This window comes from Schistocerca nitens, chromosome 7 (assembly GCF_023898315.1).
Source record: "Schistocerca nitens isolate TAMUIC-IGC-003100 chromosome 7, iqSchNite1.1, whole genome shotgun sequence".
In the NCBI taxonomy this organism is placed as follows: Eukaryota; Metazoa; Arthropoda; class Insecta; order Orthoptera; family Acrididae; genus Schistocerca; species Schistocerca nitens.
This window is the reverse complement of record NC_064620.1, coordinates 429,596,196-429,620,915: the sequence shown is the minus strand read 5'-3', so window position 1 is coordinate 429,620,915 and position 24,720 is coordinate 429,596,196. Positions and strand designations below refer to the sequence as shown.

At 40.9% G+C, this 24,720-nt stretch overlaps 1 protein-coding gene across 1 annotated transcript in view; it reads left to right on the top strand.

Annotated features, from left to right (window-relative positions):
- Window positions 1-5,431: 5,431 nt before the first annotated feature.
- The window catches only part of LOC126195147 (cadherin-23-like), a 460,891-nt gene continuing 441,602 nt past the window's right edge, over window positions 5,432-24,720 (top strand). Inside the window, exons 1-2 of the mRNA XM_049933652.1 lie at window positions 5,432-5,602; window positions 19,867-19,949. Of these exons, the coding sequence (XP_049789609.1) occupies window positions 19,871-19,949 (79 nt within the window). The 5' untranslated portion in view covers window positions 5,432-5,602; window positions 19,867-19,870. The remainder of the gene's footprint in view (window positions 5,603-19,866; window positions 19,950-24,720) is intronic.

Sequence of the window (24,720 nt, the reverse complement as noted above, 5' to 3'; positions counted from 1 at the left end):
CTTTTACTCAGATTGAAGTTTTATGTTATGGTTTGATAAAGCTTATTGGAACTTTCGATATGCGTATGGTATACTGGTAGATACTGTACGCAAATAATTGTACGTAGGTTTTATTTAACTTGTTTTACGGCCATTGACTGACAATGTTGTAACGCTGGAAACAATGGGTGGAGCTTCCTCTATTTCAGCGATGTAAACTGCATGTCTTGCAGCAGCGGTTACATGTTTCCTCGAGTGGCGCCTTTTCATCACCAGCTTGAGTAGTCTTTATTTTACATATTTGTTGATGTACTACGTTTCTTTTTGTGCTTGCAGTTTGCATTCCTCTAACTACGTTCATGTTACTCTCTTCACAGAGTAAGCAGTCTGATGACGAACAGAACACTGGTCCAAATTGGTCACCAGTAAATAAATAAACACTTTTATGCGTTTGGGGCTGTTTTATTATAAAAAAAATTAATATTTCTACATCAGCTAGTTACATATTCTATAGAAATTTCAACTCTGTACCTTTAAACCCTGCCAGATGTACAATTTCGCAAAACATGGGTATTTGGTAAAAATATTTATCTCGTGATGTTCAGAGCCTGTGTTCTTTATTTCTTCATAGTTCTGCATTATTCCACTAACAAATTACATAACCATAATATCAAAATTTTAAGTTATGCAGTTGCGCAATCCTTTGACAGCCACACGAACAAAGAATCGTGCGCTGGGCTTGACCTTTGGGCTGGATGGAGAAGAAGAGAAAGTCTCTCTCTTTCTCTCTCTGTGTGTGTGTGTATATATGTATATGCATAGAGTCATACTTCTGCTCCGTGGAGAGGAACGTGGCGAAAGAGATGCATAATCACTTTCTAAGTTACAAGCAGAACTTAAGAAACGTTATACCGGATTAAGTCGTTTGCAGTTGAAGCCAGTATTTGGTCAGTTTTATATTTTTGATCCTACATCCTATGAATATATGCTATTTCAGAGCACCGAGACATTGATAATCACTCAAAAACGCGTCGTTTTTGGTACGACGCACTAAAATAAGGTGACGGGAAACGTCTTGTTAAAGACTTTTCAGATTATATCTTTTGAAAGATGAAAGCATGCATTTTCAGCGAAACGACGTATTGAATATTTCTCAAAACTACGTCTTTCTTGGCACACTTTATTGTAATCAAATGTCAGTTATTAACATATACACCTTTAAAGCCTTCAGGGCATAGTAAGACATAAAAGTATGTAGAACAACATCAGTTAGAAGTAGTGTAGCAGATAGAAGCACAAATATATTTTTATTCACCATAATGTTTCTAAAAGCTTCTAGGACTGTCTTATTAATTTCATAAAAATATCATCTGCAACATTAGATTTTATTTGTATATAAGGGTATCATCTCGCAGGAGTTTGATTTAACTTGCCAGTTTGCGGGAAACATAAATCTTTTATAAATATTGTGAATGGATGTTTGCAGAATCACATAAATAAATGCATGCATAAACGGATGCACACACAAACAAACACAAACACACACACACACACACACACACACACACACACACACACACACACACACACAAACATACACGCAGGAGCAGCACAGAACATATAACAATTTTAATGAAAAAAATGTCTTTTTTTTGTCGACAAGATTGCATTAGGACATGTTGTACTTTCCTACTACAAGTATTATATTTCATATGTTCTAAAAATTCCGTACTGGATAGCAGTGGTGATCAGATAAGGATCACCTTAGGATTATATTACAAAGTGTTAATGATGAGGTAATTTTAATCTAATGTGGAAGAGTAATGAGAATTTTTCCTCTAGCACTATCTGTAGTGAAAGTTTCAAAATCTGACCTCCTCACTAACTGGACATAGAACTTGCCTTTTTGTCTCTAATCATATTCACGAATATTCCAGTGTTTATTTACGTATTCTGCAGGGAGAACAATATGTCTTGCATATGGACGAGGGAGGAAATTTGAAATTAATGGCGCGAACGTAGTAAAGTTACGTGCCGGCATTTTCGTAAACAAACTGTGTAAGTCACAATGAGAAGCACGTTCTGTGTGACGTACCAGCTAGTTTCTGAGCGTGCATCGACCACGAATAAAACCACGTTTGGCGTGCTTCACGACGAGAAACATGTCCCGTGTGAGGACGGCTTAGCTCGCCACTGGTGCTAGCCAGCTAAGGCTCCTGCTTCGTCGCAAAGAACTTCTTTTTCAGTTACGTAGAAGTACAGCTATTTCATTGGAAAAAGAAAACTTCCCCCCTCATGTGCCAGTCCAGTTCCAGTATCTTCCTTGATTCAGCCATCCTAATTTGTCTTGTGTCCTGGGTAGTAAAGATCTGCTGCTATTGTGTCGTTGAGAGGCTACAATCGCTCATATGTAACGAAAGAACAACAATAAAATACTCCTAAAGTAAATGTATGGCTATTGTACGATTAAAGAGCGGCTGATCTTACATAGCCTTGTACACTCTATAACATTAGAGAAAAAGCTTAAAACAAATACCTACGAAAGGCCCTATTACTGAACTGACTCAACAAGTCGTTGGGAATCCCCTACGGAAATATTGAGCCATGCTGTCTCTACTGCCGTCTATAACTGCGAAAGTGTTGGCGGTGCAGGAATTTGTGCACGAACTGTCCCATAATTGTTCGATGGGATCTGGGTGGCAAGTCATTCGCTCGAATTGTCCGGAATGTTTTTCAAAGGAATAGCGAACAAGTGTGGCCCATGAAACACGTATGTATTCAGTATCAGCGATGGCGAGGCATGACAGAATCTCTGACCAGAGAGTTATTTATCGTTGCTAGTCTGCGCTTGACCGCTCGAGAGTTCAGTTGCATGTAGGGAGTCGGTAGTTGCAGTTGCGAGTTGCGAGGCTGTAGTTGTACGTAGCAAGTCGCGAGAACATGTAGTTCGTTCGTGCCAGTAGCGCGCGAGAGACAGTCGGAGTTGTGTGTGAGGAGTCGGCGGGCGTCGACATGGGTGTCTGGTCAAGGTTCAGGACGAGGTATATTTTTTAAATAAGGTAATGAAGCAGCATTGCGCGCATCTGATAATGTAATGTATGTTAACTGTAATTAATTTGTTCAAGAATTGCCCCAATAATAATTTTGTTCTGAAAGCAATTTTTTAAGAAAATAATCATTACAATTAAAACAATATTTCCTTTGCTTTTCCTCCCAGAATCAATTTATCAGGTTGATCATAACGTTAATTTTGTGGGGCTTAATAATTTTGCACATTGTTATTATCATTGAGTTTTATTACTGTGGGAAGCTAACATTTGGCTTTATTCCCATAAACATTTAAGTATTGTCAATTTTCAAAATTCTCCGGTGAGGTTACACTTTTTTTTCTTTTTCTTTTTTTTAAATTGACAATACTTAAATGTTAATGGGAATAAAGCCAAATGTTACCTTCCCGCAAAAATGAAAGATAATTTTTAAATGAGAATAGACATCGTGCTAAGTGTAACCTCCCCGTAATTATTTTTAAATGATATGAATTGAATAAAAAATGCAAATAGTGCCAAATGTTAGCTTCCCACAGTAATAAAACTCAATGATAATAACAATGTGCAAAATTATTAAGTCCCCACAAAATTAACGTTATGATCAACCTGATAAATTGATTCTGGGAGGAAAAGCAAAGGAAATATTGTTTCAATTGTAATGATTATTTTCTTAAAAGGATTGCTTTGAGAAAAAAATTATTATTGGGGCAATTCTTGAACAAATTAATTACAGTTAACATACATTACATTATCAGATGTGCGCAATGCTCCTTCATTACCTTATTTAAAAAATATACCTCGTCCTGAACCTTGACCAGACACCCATGTCGACGCCCGCCGACTCCTCACACACAACTCCGACTGTCTCTCGCGCGCTACTGGCACGAACGAACTACATGCTCTCGCGACTCGCTACGTACAACTACAGCCTCGCAACTCGCAACTGCAACTACCGACTCCCTACATGCATCTGAACTCTCGCGCGGTCAAGCGCAGACTAGCAACGATAAATAACTCTCTGGTCAGAGATTCTGTCATGCCTCGCCATCGCTGCTACTGAATACATACGTGTTTCACCCGGTGACATGGCTCATTGTCATCCACAAAAATTCCATCGTTATTTTGGAACATGAAGTCCTTGAATGGCTGCAAATGATCGGTTCAGTTGGACCAGTCCATTCCATGTAAACACAGCCCACACCATTATGAAGCCACCACTAGCTTGCACAGAAACGTGTTGACAACTTGAGTCCATTGCTTCGTGGGGTCTGCGCCACATTCGAACCTTACCATCAGTTACTACCAACTGAAAGCCATAGTTTTCCCGTTATCTAGGGTCTAACAGACACGGTCACGTGCCCAAGAGAGGCGCTGCAGGTGATGTAGTGCTGTCAGCAAAGGCACTAACGTCGGTCATCTACTGGCATAGCCCACTAACGCTAAATTTCGTCGCGCTGTCCTAACGGATATCTTCGTCGTACGTCCCACGCTGATTTCTACGGTTATTGCACGCAGTGTTGCTAGTCTTTTAGCACTGACGACTCTACGCGACAGTCATTGCTCTCGGTCGATAAGTGAAGGCCGTGCCTGAAATTTGTTATTCTCGGCACACTGTTGACACTGTGGATCATTTCTAACAAATATAGAAATATTGTCTAATTTTTAGATAGCTAATGAACGTGTCATGGTTTGTCAATCCTTTGCTATGCCCATTTCATGCGTATGATAAGTTGTTGTACAGCTCGAAGTCTCACTTCAGTTAGGCTCATCGTACTTGGCCAACAAGTGACTTCCTTATCAAACCTGTACTCGCCACCAACATTCATTTGATATCAATGTCTCCTCGTCTCTTGGTTTTTCCTTACATTATATGAAATGCAAGACAATCAGAAGTTGTATGTGAATGCCAGTGCGTACTTGGTGGTCTTTCTGTTTTCCTCCCTTACTTATTTCACGAAACAGTTGTTATGGCTTCAGTTATATTGTCTATTGGGATTTAAAACCTTACATTCATATGGTGTCTCTTCTGGATATCTATCAGATAATCTCTATCTACATTGAGCAATTGGTCAACATTCCGATGCTTCTACCGTCAGCGATAACAGGAAAAACAGCAGTTCTTTGTCCACATTGGAGAGCTGCTCCGAGGTGAATTCCCTACCACAGGATGACAAGTGTATGAGCACAACGTGGCTGAGAAGAAACTAGAAGCAGGAAAGTGAAAAATCGATCGGTGATTTCAGCGACAGGTGAACAAGCGCCCGACATGTAGTGATATCCTGTCATCTTGTTTTTAAAAGAGCATGAAAAAACGTGCGTCAACGATAAAAGGTGGACGATAAGATAAGTCAGGAGCGGCTGCAATCGGCGGCAACCTCTAATCTCTTCAGTCACAGGCAGTTTTGCATAGCTTTGTGAAAGACGGAGGTGTACATTTACTCCACAAAGAGAGACGGGTGTGTTTCAAGACATAGTAGTGAATTAGCGGCAGTGAGTCAGAAGTGGTTAAGAGTGTAGCAGGTGTTATCGGAAATAAACTGTTTTCTGCAAGGACCGATACCATCGGCGAAGAGAAGGTAAGTTAACAAAGTTACTTGTATTTTATGTGGAAAGTATATACACGGAAGTAGAGTGGTAGGAAATATAGAGCCCATCTCAGATTTTGAATTTAAGGGGAGATAAGGATAACATGGATTTTGTAAACGATATTCAAGATTTTTCAATAAAATAACAATTAGAAAACTGACTTTGGACTTTTATTGTACACGTTTAAGATTGTATTATGTATTTTTAAGTAAAAAACATGCACTCATATGACGCTACATGACATTGAGGAAAGGCTTTCGCGGAGTGCGAGGCGCCGCAATTTTCAACCTAGAACAAAAATTCAAATGCTGCTTTGAAACTGATGATATTGTCTAATGTATTACAGTAACGGTCATTTCCGCCGTTTGTGCAGCATGTGTCGCTTTTATTAATGTTGAGAGTCAACCGCCAGTCCCTGCACTAAGCATCGATCCACTGCAGGTATTTCGTAATTTCGTTACATGCTTCCGATCCACTGAAGGTATTTCGTAATTTCGTTACATACTTCTAGCGCTGCAATTTTCCAATAGACAACATCATTGTCTGCAAACAGCCTCACGAAGCATTCTTCATTTCTTCTGCGAGGCGTGATGGGATTGCACAATTGCTAGCAGAGTGTTTGCGAATGGCGTGTATCCGTTTCAGCGTTCTCTGTTTTGACTTCTGGCAATTAGTGAAACCCAAAGATGTTTCATGTACAACAATTCACGTAGGATTTAGATTAGCAATATTAAATGAATTAGCCTCGACTTTGATCAATGACCACTGCTGGCATTCACTTGACGCGATTTAAGGAAACCTGAGGAGGTCCTAATACGAATGGCAAGAAACGAATTTGATCTCCATTTCTCCACATTCATAATGTTTCGCCTTAACCGCTTTGTTAGTAACCACCACTCTCAACGCAAACGACTGGCTTAAGGGGGGGCATCACACCACTTGACTTTACAGCTGCTTGTAACGCTCAAGTTATGGGCTGTCGAGTAATATGACCCACATAACTTAGATTAATATGCGTCAGGAAATGGTGCTTGATCTATTGCGCAATTAATCCGCACTGTGCTACTGAATAAATCTACAGAAGTCTACGAAATGTGAGCGCGAATTATCACGACGGCAATTTAGCTGATGTGCCATTTTCCGCAGCGAATATATAAATATTTGCTTTATAAATTCAAATGCCGTTTTCCTGCTGCAGAGTAATACCGGATTTATTTATTTATGTTCACCTGGGCCCACAGCGTTGTAGACATCTTTTTGAGATATTGTATGATTATATTTTATAATTTCATGTACGCTACCAAGTTCGATTACTTTTATTTTACATGGGGCCTATTTCGGCTCAGTTGCCAACATAGGTAAATAAATGGTACATCAGGTAAATAAATGGTACATCAGGTAAATAAATGGTACATCAGGTAAATAAATGGTACATAATTTTGGTACATTATCTCTAACTTTAAAGACAGTGACTAAATGGATTTCATTATTATACGGTTTTGCATACAGATAGTGACAACAGCATCGATATTGCATGGGTATCAAAACCATCGGACGTATGTACAAATGTATAATGATGAAATCCATTTAATAATTCAATCTAGAAACAATGTACCAAAATTATGTCTCATTTACGCACAGATAACCTGATGATAGCAATCAGTCGAAATAGGCATTTTGTAAAGCAAGGCAATCAAACTTTGTAGCGGACTTGGAATTATAAAATATAATTGTACAAACGTATTTATGTTCCAGAAACGCTTCACCTTTTATATTACAATCATTTTCATTGGATTTAATGAGAAATGGTAAAGTTTCGTTCCTACGTGTGAAATAGATTCGAAAAATTTTCACGCCATAATTTTTACTTCAATAAAATGTCACAGTCACTCGTTCATCCTACCTGACCACAAAAGGAGAAAACAAATTTTAGCCGGCCGGGCCTACGGTCGCAGGTTCGAATCCTGCCTCGGGCATGGATGTGTGTGATGTCCTTAGGTTAGTTAGGTTTAAGTAGTTCTAAGTTCTAGGGGACTGACCTCAGAAGTTAAGTCCCATAGTGCTCAGAGCCATTTGAACCATTTTGAACAGATTTTAACAGGACCAACGGGCAACTATAAATTTTCAGTCATGTAAAATTATATTATTCCACATTAAATACACTGTACATGCCTTCAATATAAAAGGCGAAACACGTCTGGAACGTAAATAAATATTACACTGCTGCAAGGAAAGTTGCTGTTGAACTGAATGAAATTAATATTACGGCGACGTAAATGAAATTAGAATTTTGTGCAGATCTGCATCCAAAAGTCTATATGTCTTATCCCACGAATGATAAGGAAAATGAAGTTATTCCTAGACATGCTAAACTGTGTGGAATGAAAATACGCACATTGTGTGTGTGTGTGTGTGTGTGTGTGTGTGTGTGTGTGCCCGCGTGAATTTAATGTATCCATGTAAGTATGCTAGAGACACAACGATCCAGGCGCAAAATGTAGCTAGTGCCAGACAAAGAATCTGCTCGGTATATGTAGCCGTGGTTTCATTCATATACACGAGGATTTGCTAACGAATTTGCCTTACTGTCTGGAGTTCAGAATGAAGTTATGCCAATGTCTTTAAGGATCTCCCGTCTCACATAAAGCTGGAAAATTATTGACATACCTCGTTAATTGCCCTTTATACAAATTATCTAGCTTAAAGATTGAAAATTCCTGTTAGCTGCAAGTAGAATTCTTAATTGTAAATGCCACACGACAAGTAGTGCTGTAATGTAGACAGGCTCCCTTTGTCTCAGGTGTAGGTAATCATTTTCTTAAAGTACCAATGTATTCGTCGCAATATTATGCTACCAACAGGTAATAACAGTAGTTATTTAATTTAAGTGAAAATTATGATTTTTTTTCTTTTCTTTTCAAAAACAGTGGCTTTCCCCACAAATCTACTAGTTTACATTTATCTGTCGTAAGCGTGAATATCATCAAGCACTATAGTTACTGTATGTGAGGATTAAATAGTTAACAGGCGCTTTTATTCGCTTCATGCACATTACTCCGTATTGATTGGATCTACGGAACATGATAAATGAAAAAAAAGTTTTTAATTTCATAATTGAAAAGCAAAATTCTGTAGATATACGAACATATACTTCTAATTGAAACAGTAAATTACTATTAAATAACCAAAATTATGAAGTATATTGTGCATAAAATCAGAAAAACACGGCAAACTTCTTTTTCAAGTAATAAAAGGTAATAGCGCATATTCTAACAAGAAAAGTTGTGTTTTCCAATACGATGAAACACTCAAATTTCTCCTAAACTTATGACTGATGAAATGTTAGTTGATACGCTAATTTTGATCTATATTATCAAAATAACATGTTTTTATACATAGGCAGACTTCAGTTTTGCCTAGTTGGCGCCACTGCTCAGCCTACTGGTCAAGATTAGGCGTTGTAGTTTCCAAATGCTTGTCCGAATCTAGCGATTAGGGTTTCTGACGGTTTCCTTAATTACCTCAGGCTAAAACCGGTATGGTTCCTTCAACAAATACCAGGCCGATTTCCTACCACCCATTTCTGATGAAACGAGCGAATTCTCCGTCTATAAAATCCCACGTTACGTGTGAAAATTATCTGACAACAAGTCATTTTTATCAACTATTGGCCACAGTAACATACAGAAGAACAAACAGAATACTTAAAGATGTACGTACAAAAGAGCTCAGGAATCGGGAGGGAACGAGACAAGCATTTCTGTCACTGCGCGAAGTTACCAACGTGAGAAAAATCAGGATGCTTCTAAAACATCCTTTGAAACTAGGCCGTACAACTTCCAGCAGACTTTCTAGTTTCTCAGCTATCGTCAGCAAATTTTCCGATACTAACAGCATTTTAAATGTTTTTAACCGAAACACTTAATAATGGAAGTTCAACAACACAAGGAAAATATATGTCACTTTTCTTGATGTCAGTCTTCTGCCTTTATGCGATCCGTATTGTTTCCTACCTGTGCGAGAGTCTTCAGTTCACAGCACCACTTACAACCAAGTCGTTCAATTATTTATTTCATATTTTGGAGGACAGTGGTGGGGCAGGACACTGGGAGTTCTTTGGATGTGGTTGTGTGTTGGGGTTGCGGATGGAGTCATGTCAGCTTTAGTGGAATAGTAGGAACAGATCACGTTCAATAATTGAAAATTACGTTGGCGGGAAACTTAATTGGCACAAGCGGTCGGGTTTTTACATTCTTAGGATATGTGGTCCATGTGTGTGAGGTATAATTGGCACTGATGTGCTTCAGGTTGGGATCATGAACTTTCTTTGGCGGTAAATGAGAATGTATGAGTAATTACGTTGACAATAGATGATGCGGTTTATTTAATTTTTTTAAAAAATATAGGAGCATCGTCTCCTGTCCAGGTAGCATTTTGCGTTAGACGATTAAAACGTGATGACTAATTTGGGGTGTGTATAAATAATGAACAGTCCTTTCAAATCGTAAGTGCAGGTGAATATGCATTGAACAGGATCAATAGCGAACATCATGCAAAAACGTGCAAAATAAGACAATAATGATGTTAAAAGCATCACGAATGGCGAACCAGGTCGAAACCCATAATTTTGCGATACTCAGGAAAAAGAGTGGTGGGGGCTCATGCGTAAGTAAAAATGCTTCAGAGATGGGGTCGCAAAACAGGCAATACTGTGAGAAAGCTTGATGCAACGGAAACAAGAATTAAAAACGGTTTCACAGCATGATTGTCACAAGAGTAATCCAAAATAAAATACAGTAATCAATCATAAAATATAAAATGGCCATCGTTACATTATGTGTACTCGTTGTTAATGGATATAAAATGATACATTATGTGTACTCGTTGTTTATGGATATAAAATGAAACCAGCTCAGCCGACTACAAATAAGTTTCCATTCTGTGAATAATGGTTACGTCCACGAATCAGCATGGTTTTAGAAAGTATCACTCTTGCGAAAATCAGCTTGCCCTCTTCTCTCATTATATACTGCGAACTGTGGATGAATGGCAACAGGTAGATTCCATATTTCTAGATTTCCGGAAAGCGTTTGACACGGGGCCCTATTGCAGGCTGTTAAAGAAGGTACGAACATATGGGATAGGTTCACAGACACGTGGTGGATCGAAGACTTCTTAAGTTACAGAACCCAGTTTGCTGTCCTCGACGGCGAATGTTTATCAGAGACAAGGATATCATGAGGAGTGTTCCAGGGAAGTGTGATAGGACCGCTGCTATTCTCCATATACATGAATGATTTGGCTCACAGGGTTGGCAGCAATCTGCGGTTGTTTGCTGATGATGCTGTGTATACTGTAAGGTATAGTCATTGAGTGACTAGAGAAGGGCAAAAGATGACGGACACAATTTCTAGTTGGTGTAATGAAAGGCAGCTACATATAAATGCAAAAAAATGTTAATGTGGATGATTCGGAAAAGCAAACCCGTAATTCTGGAAACAGCATTAGTAGTGTCCTTGTTGACTCGTCGTTCAAATGTCTGGGCGTAACATTGCCAAAAGATAAAAATGCAAAGATCATGTGAGAACAGTAACAGGAAAGTTGAATGGTTTACTCTGGTTTATTGGGAGAATTCTAGGAAAGTGTGGTTCATCTGCAAAGGAAACCGTATGTAGGACGCTGATGCGGCCTATTCGCCGGCCGGATTAAAGGAAAACATCGAAGCAATTCAGGCGCGGGCTGCTACATTTGTTACTGGTAGGTTCAAAAATGGCTCTGAGCACTATGGGACTTAACATCTGAGGTCATCAGTCCCCTAGAACTTAGAACTGCTTAAACCTAACTAACCTAAGGACAACACACACATCCATGCCCGAGGCAGGATTCGAACCTGCGACCGTAGCGGTCGCGCGGTTCCAGAGTGAAGCGCCTAGAACCGCTCGGCCACTTCGGCCGGCCACTGGTAGGTTTGAACAACATGCAAGTGTCACAGAGACGGTTCGGGAACTCAAACAGGAATGCCTGGAGGGAAGGCGACATTCTTTTCGAGGAAAAATATTGAGAAAATTTAGGGGACCGGCATCTGAAGCTGACTGCAGAACAGTTGTGTTGCCTCCTACGTACATTGCGCCTAAGGACAACGAATATAAGATACGATAGATTAGGGCTCATACAGATGCATACAGTCGTACTTCTCTCGTTCTATTTCCGAATGGAATAGGAAAGGAAATGACTACTAATGGTATGGGGTACCCTCCTCCACGCACCTTGACGTGGGTTGTGGAGTATCGATATACATGTAGATATCTCAGTCAAAGCACTTTTACCGATATTAGTATCTCCAGGCTAATACAACTGCTTATTGCGTACCTGCCGGGATTGAAAGGTCGCATTATACCACTTGGCTGCGTCATGCACCCACCCTGAATACGAAAGATCACACGCAGCCAAATCTTCAACTCGAGTGTATTCCTTCTGAAACGCTTCATAATATTTCTCGTTAAAACAAATACGATTCTAATTACCATTAAGAAAAGGATCGACAAAATCGTTTCGTGCGACTTGCTCAGTGATGCAACCTAACAGTAAACGACAAGGCACTCTCACTACAATTTGTGACTGCTACACTATCCTTGTCTATACCAGGACAATGTACTTCAGGATAATATTATAGAAATGGAAGCGGATGTAGATGAAGATGAAATGGGAGACATGATACTGCGTGAAGAGTTTGACAGAGCACAGAAAGACCTGAGTCGAAACAAGGCCCTGGGAGTAGACAACATTCCATTAGAACTACTGACAGCCTTGGGAAAGCCAGTCCTGACAAAACTCTACCATCTGGTGAGCAAGATGTATGAGACAGGCGAAATTCGCCTCAGACTTCAAGAAGAATATAATAATTCCAATCCCAAAGAAAGCAGGTGTTGACAGATGTGAAAATTACCGAACTGTCAGTTTAATAAGTCACAGCTGAAAAATATTAACGCGAATTCTTTATAGACGAATGGAAAAACTGGTAGAAGCCGACCTCGGGGAAGATCAGTTTGGATTCCGTAGAAATGTTGGAACACCTGAGGCAATACTGACCCTACGACTTATCTTAGAAGAAAGATAAGGAAAGGAAAACCTACGTTTCTAGCTTTTGTAGACTTAGAGAAAGCCATTAAAAATGTTGACTGAAATACTCTCTTTCAAATTCTGAAGGTGGCAGGCGTAAAATACAGGGAGCGAAAGGCTATTTATAATTTGTACAGAAACCAGATGGCAGTTATAAGAGTCGAGGGACATGAAAGGGAAGCAGTGGTTTGCGAAGGGAGTGAGACAGGGTTGTAGCCTCTCCCCGATGCTATTCAATCTGTATATTGAGCAAGCAGTAAAGGAAACAAAAGAAAAGCTCGGAGTGGATATTAAAATCCATGGAGAAGAAACAAGAACTTTGATGTTCGCCGATTACATTGTAATTCTGTCAGAGACAGCAAAGGACTTGGAAGAGCAGTTGAACGGAATGGACAGTGTCTTGAAAGGAGGGTATAAGATGAACATCAACAAAAGCAAAACGAGGATAATGGAATGTGATGCTGGGGGAAATAGATTAGGAAATGAGACACTTAAAGTAGTAAAGGAGTTTTGCTACTTGGGGAGCAAGATAACTGATGATGGTCGAAGTAGAGACGATATAAAATGTAGACTGGCAATGGCAAGGAATGCGTTTCTGAAGAAGAAAAATTTGTTAACATCGAGTATAGATTTAAATGTCAGGAAGTCGTTTCTGAAACTATTTCTATGGAGTGTAGCCATGTATGGAAGTGAAACATGGACGATAAATAGTTTGGACAAGAAGAGAATAGAAGCTTTCGAAATGTGGTGCTACAGAAGAATGCTGAAGATTAGATGGGTAGATCACATAACTAGTGAGGAGGCATTGTATAGAATTGGGGAGAAGTTTGTGGCACAACTTGTTGGAAGAAGGGACCGGTTGGTAGGACATTTTCTGAGGCATCAAGGGATCACCAATTTAGTATTGGAGGGCAGCGTGGAGCGTAAAAATCGTAGAGGGAGACCAAGAGATGAATACACTAAGTAGATTCAGAAGGATGTAGGCTGCAGTAGGTACTGGGAGAAGAAGACGCTTGCACTGGATAGAGTAGCGTGGAGAGCTGCATCATACCAGTCTTAGCACTGAAGACCACAACAACAACAACACTATCCTTCTTTGTAATACACTTACGAACTGTTTTCCTAGACCTACAAGAGTGGCAACAAGTACACCACTAATAGATGCAAAGACCCACTCAAATTTAGTCATAAACTTCCCTTATGTCACAATATCCTGCAATTCACCCATCCTAGTGGGTCAACACTCACCTACCTCTGATAGTGGATACTGGCTCACGGCTGCCCCTTTTGACAGATCTAAGATACTGCCCACTTCTGAAAGTAAATCTGCACGAGCGCAGGACACTTCGTACGTTGGGACTGGAATATCCCTCTGAAATGTCCCTCTCACTGCTAAGGATAACGCTTGGTCGTGACTTCGTTTATAAAGTGGTACTGTAACTGTGATGACCGTTGAAAACTTCAGGACTTCCTTTCAAGAAAAACAGCATATAAAATTTGTTCCAAGAGACGCCTTTTTTATTCCGCGCTGTACTGCTTGAGACAGCACTTTACACGAAAGGCATCACACAAAATGCAATATTTGACACTCATGAGTAATAATAGGGAAATACCATTTTACACTCTTGCCGGTCATAAACGACCGCACTCGCTTCCAGCGTACTCATGTCTTTTCCTGATCAAAACTCAAAACTATTAATCCACTCTTCGACCGCCCTTGCCTGCGGCCTGCACCGAGTTCTTTCTCCTACCTCGCGAGAGCTCCTGTATCAAGTGTTTCAGCCATTAGCAGCATTCGTGCTACGTTATATGGTCGAGTTTTGCTCAGCCAGGAGCAAGCGAGGTCGTTGTTTCCAGGTGGTTTGTGATGCCGTAAACATATTGCACCATATTGCGACTTACTCAGTACCGGTTTAACGTGTTACAAGCCTCTTCTGGAAGTAGAGTGCAGGTTGGGAAGGAAGGCTAGTGTCGACTATTTAGTTTCCTCGTAGTTTCGCCCAAGAGGTGAAGGAGGCTTTCCCGGCGACGAAGATTAAGCACAAATCAGTTAGGTTCAGAGGCCATCCTCGGTTCCAACAGCCATCTGGCTGATATCTCATTTCAGACAGGGAAGAACATCAGCTCTGGTAACTGACGGTAGTAACGTTTTCCATCGCAGACCTGAAGACGAAAACATTAATACAGTATTTATCAACTACAGCAGCGACCATGGAAGGTAGTACAGGGACAGAAAGTTGGCTGAAACCAGGTGTTAATAGCCTTGAAATCCTGAAACCTGATTTGAATGAACGTGCAAAGATGGGCTAAACGCCAGTGGAGCAAACGTGTTTCTAGCCATTAGTAATGAAAATCTTCTCACAAAGTTCTTCCAACATCAGAAGCCGTATACCATGTCCCCCAGCTGTACCTGTGCCGTCGCGCCCTTTGGGATCACTAGATGAAAAAATTCCTCGTCCTCCAGTACGACGGTTCTTTCTCATCGAGCACCAAAACAATCTAACAATTGTACAGATTTTTCTCCCGCACTGGGAAAGAAAATTTCTTTCAAATATCTATTGACCTGGTCAGGCGTTAGTTTACCGGATTTCGATGCTGTTACGATATTTGTGGCTTCAAAAAGATTTTTTCTCGAATTCTCGGTCCAAACTCTACGTTAGTTTGTTTTTGAACTATGAAAAGGATGTGTTCAGCGTGAAAAACCAGTTTTCAGCGTCGTACACGAGGAAAAGGCTCGACGGCATTGGCACAGCAGAGAGACGTATATGGCTTTCGAAGCTGAAAAAACTTTTTGAAAAGATTTTCAGATCTGATTTTGCTGAGCGACTGTGATGTCAGTCTCCATTCGAGAAACAATATAATCAAGCTGCAGTCACTGACACATAATCGCTTTTCTTCACCAAGGTTTTCCAGCGTACTGAAATATGCCTATTACAAATCAGAATATTTAGAGATTCAAACGTCACAACTTGAAATTCTGCTGAATTTTGTTTTACACTAAGTTGTCCGTCGTGTGCATTATGTGAAAAAAATTCGTTCATTTTATGTGCATTGTGTAAAAAACGTTATGTTTTAAGTATTTCCTTACTGATAATCAATATTATAATGATTTTGTGTCATAGGAGTAATAATGAGTTACTTATCATTTTCAATTAACATAACACATGTATGTGAAATGGTAAACAAAAAAAATAATGAACATGAATGTAAATCGTAAAATATAAATTTAAAACACAAAACAAAAATAAGTAATATAAATATAACAATAGTGAACGTTTAGATAATTTGACTAGTTATATTGAAAATATTCCGACAACACATTGTGTGTAGCTTATTTTGCAACATCGGTATTTCAGAAACCAGCTTTGTTACACATTGACGTATGAGGCATCAAAGCTTCTTCACGTTGCAACAAAAGTTTTAATTTTTCAAATTAATTAATGGAGCTAGGGTGTTCTGCAAAATTTCAAATTATTGCAAAAGTTGATTATACAATTTTCAAGAGTGGTAATTACATTTTAACTTTTATATGAAACACATATTTACACATCACAATTTGGAAGATATTCCCTCTAAGCATAAGATGTAAAATTGCATTTGTGAGTGTCTTTTACCCCCTAAAAGCGAAACTGGGCAAAAATGAAAAAAATGTGTTGTTTTATTTTGACTCCTCTAAATTCCAGCCAAGTTACATCGTGGTCGTTTATTTACACTGGTAGTGTTCTCTTGGAGTTTAAAGTAGAAGAGGGAATCGGTTAAGGTAAGGCAGTTATCGCCTATTTTCCCGCAAGAGGTCTGGACCCTATTTGCATCCGCACTAGGATATAGCAGTCAAGCCCACAAATATATTACACAGGTGAATATTAATAAAACCGACAAACTGCAGGAGTGGATTCCTGGCAGGAAATGGAAGAAAAAAGGTCCTGTCAGTACGTATCCGGAAATGGACTGTGTGCGTCGAACGACTACAAATCGTCCCGGAACACACAACAGGACTGTTCCGCATTCACGTCGCAACAGATGTTCAAAGTGCCCGTCATGAGATTGCAAGTGAAAGGGATAGTAGCGGTTGTCTTGCAGGTTACACATAACCGTACTTTGGTTTACACGATGTTGGCGAGCCTCTTGCCTGGAGCTTGTACTAGGGTTCATATCAATATCCTGTAGAATCTGGCCCTCCATATCTGGTGTACGCACAACCCTCCACCTTCCTGCACATTCGTCTGCCTGAAAGGACCCTTGATCACACAAACGCCCAAAAAGGAGTTGAAAAGTTATATGATGTGATTGGTGTCTGTGACGGTACTTGTTTTAGTATAGTCATGCTGCATCTCTAGCGTTTCCAACTGCTTGCTGTGCCCAAACACAATCTCGGTTTGTTCCCAACTTAAATGCCAGACCATTCTGCTGCTTACAATACGCAGCGTTAATCACACAGCCTGAAACACACAAGGGACACACGGCACGTTGTAAGAAGAACTGTCTTTCGTCAGCACCATCTACCGACCGTCCCCGGTAGCTGAATGGTCAGCGTGACGGATTGTCAAATCTCTGGACCCAGTTTCGATTCCCGGCTGGGTCGGCGAATACTCTCCGCCCAGGGACTGGGTGTTGTGCTGTCCTCATCATCATCCTATCATCCTCATCGACTACAGGTCGCCGAAGTGGCGTTAAATTGAAAGACCGGCATCCGGCGAATGGTCTGCCCGACGAGGGGGGGGGGGGGGGGGGGCGCCCTATCCATACGATTAAATAAATAAAAAATAAACAATGGCGACGATGCATTTCCGGACACAGATTCACAGGACCTTTTCTTCCTCCATTTTCAGTCAGGAATCCGTCGGTTTTAATTTCACCCTTTATAGTCACTGACAGAAAAAAATCACAACACCAGGGAGGAGTTACGTGACATAAACGAAAGTTGTTAGGCGCGTTTAGACATCTGAAAGATGTGTCGATTCAAATTTAGCGCTAGCTGGATAAGACCGTCGCTAGTAGCGCCACTAGGAGAATAAAAGTCAGGTTTGCTTCAAATACACGCTCTAATGGTCGTGAGCGTTCTTTAGTTTTGAGATTGGACGTGGAGGATGATGTTGGTCATAATTGCTTTTAAGGCGACAAACACACCGTTATCAACACCTCACTGAGTTTGAACGAGGTCGTGTACCAGGGCAACGAGAAGCTGGATGCGATATTGCTGAAAGACTTGGCAGAAATGTAGCCACTGTACATGATTGCTGGCAGTGGTGGTCAAAAGAACGTACGGTCGCAAAAGTCTGGGGTCTGGACGGCCACTGGCAACACCGAGACTGGAGACCGTCGTATTCGGCGTATAGCTCTGGTGCGTCGTAACTGAATCTACAGCAGGTAGTCGTGCATCAGTTGGCACCACAACGACACAACGGACTGTTACAAATAGGTTACTTCAAGGACAGCTGCAAGCCAGACGCGCGTAGCGTGCATTCCCCTGACCCTAAGCCACCGCCATATGCGAGTTCAGTGTGTCAAGCGAGATCTCATTGAGGGCAGGGTGAAGGTCTGTTGTGTTTTCTGATGAAAACATAACAGATGCCTCGAAGCCAGTGATGCCCGTGTGTTGGTTAGAAAGAGACCAGTCGAGGGCCTTCAACCAACATGACTGCGTGCTACACACACAGGACTTTCACCTGGAACTATCGTTTGGAGTCATTTCGTCTGACAGCAGGAGCACCCTCGTGGGTATCCCACTCACACTGATAGCAAATTTGTATGAGAATCTTGTGATTCGACCTTTTGTGCTGCTATTCTTAAAACAGCAATCCAGGTGGTGTTTTCCAACAGGATAATGCTCACACGCATGCCCCTGTTGTAATCGAGCATGCTCTACATTGTGTTGACACGTTGCCTTGGCCTACGCGATGACCAGATCGTTTCCAGTTGAGTACATATGGAACATTATCGGGCGAAAACTCTAGCGTTCCCTGTATTGATTGACCAAGTGCAACAGGCATGGAACTCTATCTCACAAACAGATATTCGGTACCTGTAACACAATGCATGCACTTTTGCATGCCTTCATTCAACACTCTGGCGGCTACACCATTTATTAGTGTACTGGTATTTTACATTTTCAATGGCTTATCTTGCGCTTACATTAATCTTTGATCATGCAATGTTAATCACTTAAATATGTTACCTAAAGAGATGTATTTCCGAAATTTCATTACTCCACATAAATTATTTTTTGGTTCTGCGATTTTTTTCCTTCACTGTACGTGTGGTGTCCGTTCTGTCAGAAAGGTTCAAATGGCTCTGAGCACTATGGGACTTCTGAGGTCATCAGTCCCCTAGAACTACTTAAACCTAACTAACCTAAGGACATCACACACATCCATGCCCGAGGCAGGATTCGAACCTGCGACCGTAGCGGTAGCGCGGTTCCAGACTATAGCGCCTAGAACCGATCTTCCACCACGGCCGGCTCTGTCAGAATGTCCGACGGGTAAGCCACCACTGTTTTTGATATAGTGGCCGTAAATATCAATATTGAGGACGGTATCAACGGCAGCCGCAACTGGGTACGGAAATAAGACACTCGTGTAAATCAGAATGCCCGGGATCGTGTCCCAGTCCGGCAGATATTTTCAACTTTGTCCATTGAATTAATTCAATGCCCAGTTGCGACTGACGTCGGTACTTCCCTCGGAATATAGATAGGATGTTATAAAAGGTGGGGTAGAAACTACGGAAGGTTTGTTGGGGCAGAGAAACTGTGGGTGATTCGTCGTACAGCTATTGCTTGGATCTCGGAAGAATTGATCTTGCCTAGCCATTGGTTGCACTACAAAGTAAACTGTTTTAGATGACGTTGAGGTGATGGTTGGATTTTCTGGAGGATGGTGTATAAGAGTAGTCCAATGTTATGTGTACAGAGCAGGAATTGGATTGGTGGAGGGAGTTAAGGTACATCAGCAGCGGGAAGATGTATTTATTATTTTATTTGATAGGCATTGCTCTTCAAAATGTAAAAGTCGTTGCTGTGTCTTATTTGTGTCTCATATTTAGCCACTGGGACAGAACGTTTTCATAAAAAACATAGCACAAAAGACGTTGTCGGAGGGCTGTTGCCAATTAACGTGGGTGTCTGATGTTGCAGGGAGATGGGGGCAGCGGTGGTTGTCCGACTGCTGGCATGGTGTCTGGTGGCGGCGACGGCGTCTGCGCAAACTGACGGAGCAAGTGTGTATCTACTGACCAATCTAGCAGCTTTTTGCAAACGTGTCATACGAAACCCAAAATAAGATATGGTACCTCCTAACCAGCCTCCAACCAGTGTACTGCATACTCTCGAAATGCTTAGTAACCTAGGTAGGGAAGTCACCTACCGCTTTCCTACAACTTTCTCCAGGTATTTCCACTTTCTCATCCCATTTATCTAACATACTATAAGCTATTCAATTATGTCCTCACAAACTCCAACAAATTTCCCTAGCTACCAAACCTTTCTTCCTCATCAATCTAACAGCCACGTACTCCCTCGACCGGGCGTATGTCGTATTCAAACAACCTATTCACCCTAGTGGAAACTACCCTCTGCCACATCCTCTCTTCCAGCTCCGATGTCATGGAAACAACAAATATTTCCCTCTAATTCTTAATAACTAAGAAACCCATCCATTCCAGTAGCCATATTCTTCTCTCACCCATCCTGTCCAATGAGGATTCCAACCTTAACCTTTATTCAACTAATTCTATCAACAGTTTAACTCCAACACTCCGACCACTCAATCCTTTCCATACAACTACACACCCTCCTGTAAAGGCAGACATCTGCGTCAGTGCTCATCCCATCAAAATTTCTAACCCACAATTACTAGAAACGGTCATACTATTTTTACGTACAGTAACATCTCGTGAAAGATGTTTAGCATCAGTGTCAGAAAATATGCTATTCTCAGACATTTACCTCCTTGAGCCCCAGTAGTGTCTGCCCGAAACCCCCATTTTATTAAGTTTTTTTGATGTACCAGCGCCTTTTGCATGAACCCATCGACCCTAAGACGGATACTTCTAGTGGTACACTGAGGTACTTCTACAAATGTAGTGCATTGTGGGTTGTGGGAAGGCCACAGTTGGTGCGGAGATGCTGACTTGCCTTTTTTTTCGTAGTGGTCATATTGAGAATATCATTGATGGTGAAAGTAAGTATATCTAAGTTAATGTAACGTATATCTGAATTTTCACTATTGCTTTTATGAGTATTATAGAAATGACAGTTTGTAATTGTGATATAAGATTTGTTAAATTTTAGGCCATTTTTTTGCCATTTAGGATTACAAATTGTTTCAGGCGTTATGAGTTCACACAAGTTTGGAGATTTAGGATTTTTCCTAGGAAATCCGCATTTGCCTTTAAATATATCACATGAAACGATGGGAGGTTGAAAACTGTAATGTCCCAGTGGTTCTAAAGTGAAACCACCTCATTACAACAACTGACTGTTTACCTTTTCCTAATTTCATCTTATATTCGGACTATGACAATAAAGATTAATTTTGTGGAAAATTTTACATTTATATTTCAAAGTGCAACCATCTCCTTAAAATAGCTGATTGTTTACTTCTTACCAATTTCTTATTCTGTTCGTTGCTTACCGTGACAATGAAGGTTAGTTATGTGAAGCGCGCCCGGTTGGCAGTGCCGTCTAACGCACGGCCTTCCGTGCGGGAAGGAGCGCCTGGTCTCCGGCACGTACCCGCCCGCCTGATTTGTATCGAGGTCCGGTGAACCGGCCAGTCTGTGGATGGTTTTTAAGGCGGTTTTCCATCTGCCTCGGCGAATGCGGGCTGGTTCCCCTTATTCCGCCTCAGTTACACTATGTCGGCGATTGCTGCGCAAACAAGTCCTCCACGTACGCGTACACCACCATTACTCTACCACGCAAACATAGGATCGTCTGGTGTGAGACGTTCCCTGGGGGGTCCACCGGGGGACGAACCGCACAATAACCCTGGGTTCGGTGTGGGGCGGCGGAGGGGTGAAGAGGACTGCGGTAGTCGTCGTGGGGTTGTGGACCACTGCGGCTGCGGCGGGGACGGAACCTCTCCGTCGTTTCTAGGTCCCCGATTAACATACAATACAATAGTTACATGAAAATTTTCATAATTTTTTTTCGTATTGTTTGGACTCAAGTGGCCAATGAAATTTTAGAAATTATCTTGACTAAAATATCTGGTAAACTTTAAATTTTGTTTAAATATATCAATGTGGAATACTACATCAATAGTTAGTTAGATGCCCAGCAGGAAATCAGCCTGCACATACGTGACACTCATTAACATCAGTATCTGAGAGCGAATTGCTGCTTCCTTCTTATGTCATGATGGTATATTACACGCTATAGTTGTGATGTAATCGGCATAGCTTCACTTTCGCTACTAAACTTATGTTATTACCTCTTTTTAGATGTGAAGGTAGCTGATGACGGCCGAAACTTGTAATTTCTCGTTGAAATTATATGTTACTCTGCTGGAAAACAAAGCATTTTCGAAAGAAGTCCTACATGATTGAGCGCAACACAGTTCCCAAATGGTTTTGCTGTAAGCAGGCTAGCAGCTAGGCTGCTTCTTTTGTACGTTGTCCTGAAACGATGACGTGTGTTCCTTCCTGGGACCTTTTCAACTGACACAGCCCCTCAGCTTACACTTCGTGTCCAATGTTTTTGACATTCACTCACTGCTGTTCAGCTGTTAATGGCTTATGCTCAGCATATGATTCATATTGCATCCACCAGAAAGCGCTTTATTTATATCTACTTGTCCCTTAGCAGCACTTGTTTTCACGAAAAATGAAGATAATTAATTATGTCACATCTTCAGAAGGGCTAATTTTCAACTAGTGTGTCTGCAGTAAAGCGTTCCATAATGGTATTATTCCAGCAGTTGTATAAAGAAAACTGTGTATAACTTCGTCTCGGACATATTTAATAATAATTAGACAGTGTTTGTTGCGGTATATTCATGTGATATTTTCAAATTAAACGTCTCCTTAAGAAATTTCGTTATACGAGGTGAGTCACTAACTATTTCCACCAAGAATAACTCCGAAATTATGGTAGTAGCTGAAACGTTTGTGGGAGAAAAGTTGCATGGGACAACGGGGGCCATAATATGACGTTCGTTTTTTGTTACTAGGTGGGGTCGCTTCAGAGATATGATGGTCAAGGTTTTTTTTTTTTATATAAATGAGATACTATAGTTTGACACTTATTTTCTGATAGCGGCTATCGAGACGAATCCAGTGATGTGTAACAGTAAGGTCTTCGAAGGTCAACGAAAGTCACAAACGTAGCATGAACGTCCATTTACAGAAGGTGTTCGAAGTGATGACCATCGGTATCATGGATTGAGTGGTATTCGTTATCACTTCGGCACTTATCGAAGCACATGCTCTGTCAATTCTCTCTCGTATATCGTGCAAATAGTAAATATTCGTCGAGTACGGCGTATCGATTTAACGTGCCACTGACATGTAAACACCATCCGACAGATTCGCAATACAACGCTAATAGGAACGGTAAGACTAGTATCATCGAATCAAGCGAATGTGAATGATGTATTCCTTCGAAGATCAAGTCAATGTGCTTCACATTTACAGAGAATGCCAATGAAATGCAGTGAGAGCTAGAAACTTATCTGCTGTAAGATATCCTCAACGTACTCACCCTACACGTCGTACATTTAAATATGTGTATAATAAACTGAGAACAACTGGATCTTTAACGCATCAGAAACACATCCGGCAAAGGGAAGTTACTAACGAGGAAACGGAAATTGGTACTCTTGGCACTGTGGTTCGAGATCCTTGTGACACTTCGCGTCAAGTCGCAAGGGAATCTGGCATGAGCCAGAGTAGTGTTGTTCGTTTTCTGCATTGCCATAAATACTCGCATCTTTCTTACCATATCAGTCTCAACCGAGAATTAACTGTTACGGATTGTATGCGTCTCACTGAATTCTGCCGCTGGGCTCAACTTCAGATTCAGAGGGATGACAAATTTATTAATCTGATTTTATTTACTGACGAGGCTACATTCACTAACCATGGAAATGTTAACATAACATACATTATTGGGCAATTGAAAATTCCTGTTGGCTGCGGCAAATTGCACACCAAAACCGTGGTCGTTGAATGTATGGTGTGGGATTCTGTAGAAAAATTTCCGCTACCAGTTACAATAAAAGGCTATTTATTTGTCACACGACCGGTTTCGGGCTTGCGCCCATCCTCAAGTGTTTATACATTCATGTACATGTGTGTATTGCTGAAGATCACCGTATAAATACAGAAAAATTATTTGCTCGTGACTAAACAGATACAAGTGGGACAATTGTAAGTGGCAGGGCAGCATTTGTCGAAAATATATCTGTACTTACATAAAGATGAAACATCATTATTATAGTTAAGGTGTGGTGACAGTTTTCTCCATTTAGTTACACACCGGTCGTGTGACAAATAAATAACGTTTTATTGTGACTCGTGGCGGAAATTTTTCTATAACCTATAAAGGAACAGTGGCCGAGTGGTTCTAGGCGCTACAGTCTGGAACCGCGCGACCGCTACGATCGCAGGTTCGAATCCTGTCTCGGGCATGGATATGTGTGTGATGTCCTTCGGTTTGTTAGGTTTAAGTAGTTCTCAGTTCTAGGCGACTGATGACCTCAGCTGTTAAGTCCCATAGTGCTCAGAGCCATTTGAACCATTTTTATAAAGGAACCGTCACGGAGTTCAATAGCATCCACTATGGATAAAATTCATTTAGAATTACAGGCCCCTATTTCATCGAAGGAAATCTTAATGGTAGGAAGTACACCACATTCCTGCACGAAACATTAGGTCTGTTATTGGAAGAAGTACCTTTAGGAACAAGGAACAGATTGCGGTATCTATGACGATGGGTGTCCGGCACATTTTTCGCTGGTGGCTAGGAAATGAGTTGCAGGAACACTCC